Source organism: Corticium candelabrum, chromosome 17, assembly GCF_963422355.1.
Source record: "Corticium candelabrum chromosome 17, ooCorCand1.1, whole genome shotgun sequence".
Lineage (NCBI taxonomy): Eukaryota > Metazoa > Porifera > Homoscleromorpha > Homosclerophorida > Plakinidae > Corticium > Corticium candelabrum.
Window position 1 is genome coordinate 392501 of NC_085101.1, and position 11064 is coordinate 403564.

The 11064-nt window shown below is 46.1% G+C and overlaps 1 protein-coding gene across 1 annotated transcript in view; it reads left to right on the forward strand.

Annotated features, from left to right (window-relative positions):
• Positions 1-9805, forward strand: part of LOC134193484 (cilia- and flagella-associated protein 61-like) — a 46701-nt gene extending 36896 nt beyond the window's left edge. The window contains exon 19 of the mRNA XM_062662311.1: positions 7585-9805. Within this exon, the coding sequence (XP_062518295.1) occupies positions 7585-7725 (141 nt within the window). The 3' untranslated portion in view covers positions 7726-9805. The remainder of the gene's footprint in view (positions 1-7584) is intronic.
• Positions 9806-11064: the final 1259 nt, after the last annotated feature.

Below are 11064 nucleotides of genomic sequence, written 5' to 3' on the forward strand. Positions count from 1 at the left end.
ATGTGACTTTGCTGTCACCTACACTTCATGGAATGAAGGAAGATGCTGGATGTGTGTTCCTTGTTTTGTTTGCATAAAAGGGTTTAATTTTAACAGCAAAAGAGTATCTACTGTGTTTGCCCGCCATTGGTAAACCCAAAACTGACTGTAACTGGAAGTTTTCTTCCCTTCAAGAATACAGTATCATATCACACTTAATTGTGATATAATGGACAATGGCAAAGTCTCTGTGGAAGCAAGAGTTAGAAAATTTTTCAGTGTTGTAACACCTTTTGCTGGGAAAAATTGGAGGTCTGTGTGAATCTCGAAAGGTTTGGATGGAGATAGTTGATCGACAGTTGTTTCCCATCATGTCATTGGATGTCATTTGTGGGATTTGGAGAAAACGGATGTGAAGAGGATGATCAATATGGCTTTGAGAAAAGATGTGAGAAGAGGATTGGGTATGAGGAGGAATGAATCAATTTGCAACTGCTTGGGAGGTACATTTCAAGAATCAGTGGAAAGAATGAAGAAGTTAAAATTGAAGTTCTAGTTCTTACAAAGGGCATTTCATTCAATAACTGGCTTAAGTAAAACGTCTTCTTTTTCTGGTGGTTGACAAACGTTACGATTAAGAATGTTGTAGTAGGGGTTAGGGAGGTAGAGGTAGTTTGTCTTGTGTAGATACTGTACACTTAGCTGTGTGTTGTGTGTTAGTCTGCCCTGCCCCCTGTGGGAACTGCATTACTGTGGTGATGTGATAGAAATGTGTGTGTGTGTGTGTGTGTGTGTGTGTGTGTGTGTGTGTGTGTGTGTGTGTGTGTGTGTGTGGTGTGCATGCGTGCGTGCGTGCGTGCGTGTGTCGTTATGCCCCTCATTGATGGGCAAGTAAGGTCTTGGGCACCCACCAACTCGGCATGTGAGCCCAGCAGGGTTCATGTTTTTGTGTAGTCCACAAGGCGATCAATGACTAGCCAATTCGAAATAGATTGCAGGCATTACGGTGACCACAAACTCGGTGCTGTACAGCACACATAGTGGATATCAATGACTACCAGGAAAACGGTCATTACAGAAACTCCCCAACGACTGAAACGAGTCATAGTCCTACAGACAAAGCTAGAAAAACATGAGAAAGAAAGACAGACAAGTTTTCATAATTTGCTGTTGTCAGTGGAGTTTGAACCTTCAAACCAAGGAGTCTGGTTCATATGGTCTCTTGTAAGCACCGGAAGCAAATCCTGCCTCAGAGGTGCTTAGACCATCATGGCTGTCTAGGACATGACTTTACTTAGAATTCGACTGGATCCAAGAGGGACTGCTTTCTGTAAGTGCTGGAGGTAGTGATGACCTGGAATAACGTCCAGCCACTGTGCAATACCTGCGTGCACTGTGCCCAACACTCCCAACACCACTGGAACAACCAGTGTCCGACACTGTCGCATGCGACTTACTTCTACCCGCAAGTCTCTGTATGTTGTCAACTTCTCAGCCTGTTTCCTGGTGAGGTTGCCATCAGCAGGACAGCTGATATCAATAAGAAGACAAGTATTTGTCTTCTTAGCAGTAGGGATGGCTGTATCACACAAAATATTGATGTTGTCTGTCTCCACAAGCATATCAGGATGCCAGTACTATCTGTTCTCCACTGGAACCCCAAAATGACAACAAATGTTCTAGTGGATAATGGAGGCCACCTGATTGTGTTGATCAGTGTAGTCCATCGGTGCTAAGGCACTACAGCCTGCCACAATGTGGTCAACTGTTTCCAGGCCTACACTGCACAAGCGTCAGTGGGACTGACATCTCGATGCAGAATGTTGCACTTACAATATCGAGTCCGAAGAGCATTGGTCTTGAGCAGCAACAACCAGTCCCTCAGTTGCAGCAGGAAGATTCAATGACTTCAGCAATCTGTGGGTCTCTTTCATGTCCACAGGTGGTTTCTCAGTGAAATGGCGATACTGACCATGCATAGGTTTTCTGCTCCAGGAGTGTACACGAAGAGAACTGCTGCACGTGCAGGAATATTTCGCGTCTGTCTGAGGCGTTTGCTTCAAGACTCCATCACACAGGATGGTCCTACTTACATGCAAGCTGTGCGACTTGTTTTCCTTAGAGAGACTTCCCTGCAGCTGTACAGTAAACTGTCGGGCCATGCGTTGGATTGAATGAGAAGACCTCCTAGCATCACACTCCAGTACCATTTGCATGAAGGGATCATAGCTGCTACCAAGGTAATCAACTGATCAGGATTTCTGCCAACAACTTTCAGATCATCCATGTTAGAGTAGATGAATGACAAACTGACATTTGGCAGTCTCACCACGCTTAGTGCTCATCCAGGTAACCAGTTCTGCGTAACTCCACGTTGAGAGTATTAATAGCAATACAGAAGAGAAGAGGAGCTAGTGAATCACCTTGGAAAACACCTCGCCTGATCCGCATGAGCCTCCTCTTGGTGGCATCGTTCCCGTAGGAAAGTACCATCGATGTCTTCTAACTCTTTATCACACGTGACAGGAACCTGCACAAGACTGGACTAATCTTATGTAGCTGAAGACATCGGAGTAATCAGCTCTGTGGCACACTGTCATAGGCTTTCTGGTAGTCCACCCAAGCCATGCTCAAGCTGCTGTGCCTGGTCTTAGAGTCCTCGATAAGCAGTTTGTTAATCAACAGCTGATCCTTTGCACCAAAGGAACCCTGCTGACAACCCTTTTGCTCCGATGTCATGAGGTTTCCCTGAAGCAAATTCCCTGCAATCCTCTGTCTGACAGCTGAGGTAAGGGTCTTGTAGAAGATAGATAGACATGTTATAGGCCGGTCATTTTTGGCCTGGTTAGTATTGTCATTTGTAGGTATCAGGGTGGTTGTTCCCTGAGATAACCAGTTGGGCACAGAGCTCGGGTCCTGAAACAAGAGGTTGTAGTTACGAGTCAAGTCATCGTGAAGACACGTGATGAGCTTGATCCAGAAATCGTAAACCTGATATGGTCCAGGAGACTTCCAGTTCTCTATTCTCTTGAGACCCAATGTGACCTCATCGCCTGAGATAGGTGGCCATTGCTCAGCTGTCCAGTACGTCTCACCATCGGATGGACGCTTCATGAATTCAGTCAGAAGGCAGACTCATTATGACACACTTCAGTTACGAGCATATCACCCCAATACTGCTCCATCTCAGACTTGGATGGTGGGGAAGTGATCTGCATAGTCCGCTTACCCAGTTCCCTATAAAAACCGTCGAGTATCCCATTGAAACAAACCATTATGGCGAAGTCTCTTACGATTCTTCTCCAGCCTCCTAGATCGCTCGACCTTGGACTGCAGTTCCATTTTCAGCCGATTTATGGTGACCTCACAAGTCTCCGAACGAGGAATACTTAATTGATGCCGGAATAGTTGGAGCTCTTGTAACAAACAAATGCTAGATGAGCCCCTCCTAATTTCCCGCAACAGAGATATCGCCAGCCGAAGTGCAAGAATCTCCATGTCCAGTCTTCGTCTCCATGTCTGTGTTTGAGATTTAGTAAGACTTCGCCATCTTTGTTAAGTTTGAGCCCCGCCTTTTGGACACTAGTGAAGCAGCAGTGGACACCACGTAACTGATTTCACTCATATCTGGTTCACCCTTCACTAAATTGATGATTGCATAAAGAGCATCAATAAGCTTCAGGGTCACACTCTTCACAGAGATCGTTGGAAGGCGTTGTCTCTCACAGATAGGAATTTGCCTGACTTTCTGTAGCTCATCAAGAAACTCCCGACAGAGCACAGGGTCTACAGCAGCATTACCATCAAGTGAAAGACCGTCCTTTGTCTGGCAGTGAACTGAACTGATTCGAGAAGTCAGCGTCGCCATCTTTTCTAGCCGAGAGGCTATACTACTGTCTGTTCCCCATAAGTGTGAACTTTGAAAATCATCAATATCTCCGCTGTTTTTTTGGACTTTCGTGATGATCTCGTATCGTTAGAAACCGCTAGGTCTGGCATTTTGTTTATCAAATTATCTAAGCCCTTCCTACAAACGAAACGGAAGGATAATACTTGGGCATATATCAAGGACAAACGGGTGGAGCAATGGTTATTATCCAATTATCTTGTAAGACCAACGGATCAGCAACAGGCACCATTTAAGATAATTGGTGTAACATGGTCCAACTGGAGCAGCTCTTAGTGCTCTAATGAGCACACCTGGTGTGACCGCTACTTCATTACTCACTTCCGAGTTCACACTTACGGGGAATAGACAGTAGGACGTGTGGTCATCAGATCACAGTCCACAGAGTCACAAGGGGATGGTGATTCCGTAGTAGCTCTGCACTGAACTGAACCCAGAGTGCCATCCATAGATGCGCGGTCTCCAGACAGACCAGTGACTAGCAAAGGATCCATTTCCCAAGTAATTAGTAGACTGATGATCCTCTTGCATCATTAGCACTACGGGTTTCGAGGGGTGTCCCCAAGATTTTTGTAAGGCATGGCGGAAATTGTTATAAACACGCCCACCCTAAATTTTTGGGTTCCACCCATTCCAATTTTATGGTGCCGCCCCACATATACTTTGATGCAGGTTTGCTTACACTGACATGCCACAAACTGTTGTCATGGAATGCTCGGGCACAAAAGAAACAAAGTGGTTTATTGTATAGTTCACTGTGCTTGACCACATGATAGCTATATTAAGCCTTATAGCCCGTGGAAATTTCCAGACCTCAAGAAGCTGAAAACCTAGAACATAGGATAGGAACGGCCAGATATCTACAGAACTCAGTTTGTTACCAGCAGATACTGACCTAAATAGTGGACGTGTGCTGACAATCGCTGTTAATCTTTGGAGTACTTATCGCCGAGCGTAGCGAGGCTTCTAATCCGGTCGCACAACAGAAAGGGGCGTGGTCCTATATGGCTCTTGTGTGTGTGTGTGTGTGTGTGTGTGTGTGTGTGTGTGTGTGTGTGTGTGTGCGTGTGTGTGTACACACAAATCTCAAATTTCTCCTCCAAAGATTTTACAGCTCGTGCAATAAACAGTGCTCGGGCAATGAATATGATATTGCTCTGGAACGCGGGCGATAACCTATACATAGCAATGCCCATCGCTATTGGCTCTCTAGTAATGTATTTGTAACTGAGTAGTCAATTGCTTTTGCCATCTGATATCACGTTTCGTTAGCGTGTGAGCTACACCTGCATGTCGTCTTTTTGTACTTGGAGGACTAGTAAGCAGCGCATGCAAAACAACTTCTAGTCGCTCATGGTGTCGTATGTTGCATGCATTGAACGAATAGACCATCTACAAAGCTTGGTATTTGCACTCAACGCAGGGCGACGTGCAAAGCTATGATTTGTGTACATTGCAATGCGGTCGACCTTTGGTTGGCCTCTGTGGTAAACTTTGAGTCTAGCGCTCTTAGAACGAGACGCAGACAACGAGAAGAGCTGGGAAGACTCGACCTGTTGTTTGTAGACTTGGATGGCACGTGTCGAGACTACGCGCACTTGCGTCAGAGCGAAATTACATTAGCAAAGAGCCAATAACGACGTGCATTCCGATCGAGGATGCACAAACATTGAACGGCACTCTGATTGCAGGATAGAGAGTTGGCGGTTTGTTTGAGTGGCGAATGTCTCCAGCTAGTCTTTCTCCTCCACGAGGGGGAAATGACTGGCTGGACTCTCGAGCCTAACGATTCCCACGCCAGATCACAGAAACTCCCCATGAACGGAAACAAGTCTGCTCTCACAGACATAGCCAAATAAACAGTGAAAAAAGAAACAACAGACTCGTTTCACTAGATTGCTGTCGCCACCTGGGATTGAACCCAGGCCATCATGGTCAGAGAACGAGAACTCTAACCACTAGACTATAGTGGCTTATGTGTCGTGCTCAACCAGATCAGTCTGGTTTGTAAGTCTATTACAAGTACCGGAAGCAAACCCTGCTTCAGAAGTACTTAGACCATCACGGCTGTCTAGAAAGAAGACATGACTTTACGAAGGATCCCAGTAGATCCCAGAAGCACTGTTTTCTGTAAGTGCTGTTGTTTGTGATGACCTGGAATAATGTCCAGCCACCGTGGAATACCTACGTGCACTGTGCCCAAAGCTCCCAAGACCACCGGAACCACCAGTGTTCGACAATGCCACATGCGGCTTATCTCCACTCGCAAGTCGCTGTACTTCGCCAACTTCTCAGCATGTTTCTTGCCAATGTTGCCATCAGCAGGACAGCTGATATCAATAAGAAGACAAGTGTTTGTCTTCTTATTTCTGAGACAGATGTCTGGACGATTGGCTTTGATCTTCTTGGCAGTGGGGATGGTGGTATCCCACATCATAGCAATGTCATCCGTCTCCACAAGCTTATCAGGATGATGCCAGTACCATATCTGCTCTCCACTGGAACCCCCAAATGGCGACAAACATCCCAGTGAATGATGGAGGCCACCTGATTGTGTCAATCAGTGTAGTCTATCGGTGCCAAAGCACTACAGCCTGCCGCAATGTGGTCGACTGTTTCCAGGCTTACACTGCACATGCGGCAAGTAGGACTGACATGATGTAGAATCTTGCGCTCATAGTACCGAGTCCGAAGAGCTTGGTCTTGAGGAGCAACAACCAGTGCCTCAGTTGCAGCAGGAAGATTCGCTGCCTTTAGCCATCCGTAGGTCTCTTTTATGTCCACAGGCGGTTGCTCAGTGAGACGGCAATACTGCCGTGCATAGGCTTCCCGCTCCAGGACCGCACACGAAGAGAACTGCAGCATGCAGGTACGGTAATGTTTTCTGCCAATGCTGTCCTACTAGCTTCTACTCGTGAAGGAGTAGAAGTCTGCTGCAAACGAGATCACAAAACAGTATCAGACTGGACTTACAGTAAGCTTCTCTAAAACCAAAAATTATGATGGATGACAGAATCTGACAGAGACTATCTCCCGTATTGGCAACAAAAACTTGAACGTGTGATTGGCTTTAAGTATCTTGGCTCGCTAATGCCGTCATGTGGCAGAGTTTCATGATGCAGAAACTGATAAATGTCACCAGTGGTTCAGAATATAGAAGGACGTATACTAACAGTACATAAGAGCTTTTAGAAGAGAGCAATGACATTCTGTGTTGCTTTCTCCCATGATAGCGTGGTCATAACAGTACAGAAGAGCTTTTAGAAGAGAACAATGACATTCTGAGTTGCTTTCTCCCATGTCTCAGGATAGCGTGGTCATGTTAACAGTAGTGTGTGTGTGTGTGTGTGCGTGCGTGGCGTGCGTGTGTGTGTTTGTTTGTTTGTGTTTTTGTTGCTACATATTAACAAATGAAGGAAATGATTTTTGTTTTTATTACGCGTACTTCTATAGAAATCTAGATACTCTGGCAGGATTTGTGTGTCATGGTTTGTGTGCTGGCAGTTCAGCCTTTTGAAGTTTGAAACATATAACTTTTTAATTAAATAGATTTGCAGAAAATTTTTTGCTCGTGTTTTGAATTTTTATTGTATGTAACTAACACATAATCGACTCGTTATTGAAGTATGTCTCTTACTCAGGACGTGATGTGATTGTTACGAATTCATTGTTATTTGCTCTATCTTCTCTGCTTATAGCTTCCCCACTCTGAAAGGACTTTACTTCAATCTGACTATGAGAATTCTCAAATGAAGAAGCTGGCACACCAAAGGCTCTTGAGTTACCTGCATTACAATCGTTATCATCTTCCTATGTATGCTCGACCTAATATGGTGTGAATTAACTGCATGTAGGACAAACGAATACAAACGAAACGCTTTAGTACTGTAGTCTGTTCTTCATTATACGTTGTCTGCAAGCTCCTGTAGAGGGTTGTTACAAAACGTTGCAATTCTCAAACGATCTATTGGAAATTTACTGCAACACAAGTCTCCAGCGCTCGCGACCTCAAAACTCGTTAATATTAATTTCTAACACTTTCTGTCGTTACATACCTCCCCCTTAAGAAACTGCGCGTTATCGCGGAGTTTATACTAAACAAATGTAACAATAGTTTAGTCTCTTCTGAGCAGCCAATCTGCACACTGATTCTCTTTCCCATGAATGTGGGTAACATGGAACTGGTACTGCTGCAACACTAAACTCCATCTTGCCAACTTTTGGTTTCTCTCCCTCATGCGGTGCAGCCACGTCAAGGTGCGTGGTCCGTCTGTAGGTCAAACTCTCTCCCATAGACATAAATATGGGTACCCTTGATCGCCCAGACTATTGCCAGACACTCTTTTTCGATGGTAGAATAGTTGCGTTCTCTTGGCTGTAACTTTCTGCTTAGAAACGCTATAGTACGTCGTTGCCCACCCACATATGGCAGTAATTTGGCTCCGATTCCTCTTTCTGAAGCATCAGCGCGTATCACAAAGCGTTGGTCATAAACTGGGTTTGCCAGAACAGGATAAGTGCAGAGGGCTACTTTTAGTTTCTGGAATGTGTTCTCACGGTGCATCATTCCACGTGACCTCCGATGTTGATTGCCTCTTCTTCGTCAAATCTGATAGAGGATCTGCAATGTCGGCATAACTAGGTATGCATCTCCGGTAGTACCCCGTGAGACCCAAAAAGCTCCGCACATCCTTCTTGGTGAAAGGCCTTGTACTATCTCTAATCACCCGCACCTTGTCTTCAGTTGGTTTAACCTGACCCCTCCAACCACATAACCTTGGTAAACAACCTGCTGTGCCCCAAGTTGGCACTTCTCTGGTTTGGCAGTCAGACCCGCTTCTGACAAGCGTGTGAGGATCTGTTCCAGGTGCAACAAGCACTAAATATGACGATGTCATCCAGATACACTAGTGCAAAACTCTGACAGCCTCTCAACACCTTGTTTACCAGCCTTTGAAACGTTGTCGGGGCACCACGCAGTCCGAACGGCATCCTCTTGAATTCGTACAGTCCACTGGAGGTGACAAACGCTGTCCTCTTTATGGAATCTTCACTCACAGGCACCTGCCAATAGCCTCTTGTCAAGTCTTGCTGGTCCTAACTGGTCAATGACACCCTCCATCCTAGGCATAGGGTAGGCGTCAAATTTGGACACTGTTCAATTCTCTATAGTGTACGCAGAATCGCACAGAGCCATCCCATTTCGGCACCAAAATTACAGGCGAAGACCAGTCACTCTGAGACTCTTGAATAATATCCAGATCAACCATCCTTTGGATTTCCTTCTTGACCACTCCCTCTTGAGACCGGGGCGTACGATAGGGTTTCTGCTGCACTGGTCTAGCGGACCCAGTGTCAATTCGGTATTCTACAACACTTGTACGACCAGGTAGATCGCTGAAGACCGCTGAATCTCTATCTAGGATACCCTCAACTCGCTACGTTGCTTGGCAGAGAGATGTTCGTCTACTACTGTGAGTTGGTCCTCTGTTACTAGTAGGAACCTCGAGTAGATCTCCTTCATCTTTAACAATGGCTTCCAAAACGTCCATTGTGTTTGTTCCCGTAGGGCTATGCCATGCCCTTAGCATGTTCACGTGAAACACTCGATGCCGCTTCCATTTACCTTTCATGTCTACTTTATAGTCTACTGGACCCGTTGTTCTACTGACCTCATACGGTCCTTGCCACTCTGCTGCAAGCATTTTGCTGGATGATGACAATAATACCAGAACCTTGTCCCCTTCCTTGAATGACCTGTCTCTGGATCTGCGATCGTAGTATGACTTCTGCTTCCTCTGTGACTCCACTTGATTTTCATGAGCTATGATCCTCATGGCTGCTATGCGCTCTCGTATCTTTAAAACATACTCAACAGCACTGTCACTGGATCTCTTGTCTCTCTCCCAGGATTCCTTAAGTATATCTAGTGGTCCTCTCACTCTGCGACCATAAAGCAACTCAAAGGGCGAGAATCCGGTTCTCGCTTGAGGCACCTCCCGATATGCAAACAAAAGATAGGGCAACATCTTGTCCCAATCGCCTACCTCTTCCTTTGGTAACCGCCCAAGCATCCCTTTCAATGTACCATTAAAACGCTCTACAAGTCCATCTGTCTGCCGATGATAAGGACTCGTGCGAATGGGGCTTCACTCTTACCATTCTGTAGACCTCCTTCAATAATTGGGAAGTAAAGTTAGATCTTTGATCTGCCACATGGACTGCTTCCATACTTTTAGTACTACTGCTTCCGGATACCGGGTCGTATAATCACAGCACCAGGATATACCGATTCCCACTGCGACTGCGATCGAGTGGACCTAGTCTCGCGTAACCAGACCCCTTTCCGCCGCGTCCTCTCCGGCGAAATGGGGTCTGGTGAACAGGCTTTGATGTCGCTGTGTGCCGCGTAGCCAGAAATCGGCTATCTAAAGACTGGATTTGGTGTCACAACGGAGACTGAATGCGAACGCACTGAATGGATGCGAACGCACTCGATGCTGTTTGCTGTTTTGACGTCTAAAGCGACCGCGGACAGTCCACAGTGAGCGATATCTGGTACTGGAATTGAAGGGCTTGGAGCTGACGTCATCGAAACAAGAGGAGTCGTCTTTCTGTGTTTGGGTAATCATCTCACGTGTTTTGTGCATTGCTTTACATCGAGTACGTTCGCATTCAGTCTCCGTTGTGACACAAGCGCACAAACGCTAAGTACGACGTCGATCATGACAGATTGCGTAGGAGATGGAAGCCTAGCCTGTCGACGTCAACGTTCCCGCGGCCGCGTTAATTAATTGTTGCTGTAGACATGCAGATTTCACAAACAGCAACGACTCGAGCTGCAGTCCTCGAGTTGTTCTCTACGAAACAAGAGAATGAGATAGGATTGCACTGCTTGCATACCAGTCTGGTCTTTAGTGAAGCGTTTAAGAAACCAAATCCGGTCTCTACATAGCCGATTTCTGGCTACGCGGCACACAGCGACATCAAAGTCTGTTCACCAGACCCTATTTCGCCGGGGAGGACGCGGCGGAAAGGGGTCTGGCTACGCGAGACTAGAGTGGACCCACTATATCCGTGGCCACTCGTTTAAAAGGCCCGTCAACCACAGGCACTGAGACCATTGTAGCCTCGAATTTCCAGACCAGAGAGCGCGCGAACTCTAGTCTAGACCAAGT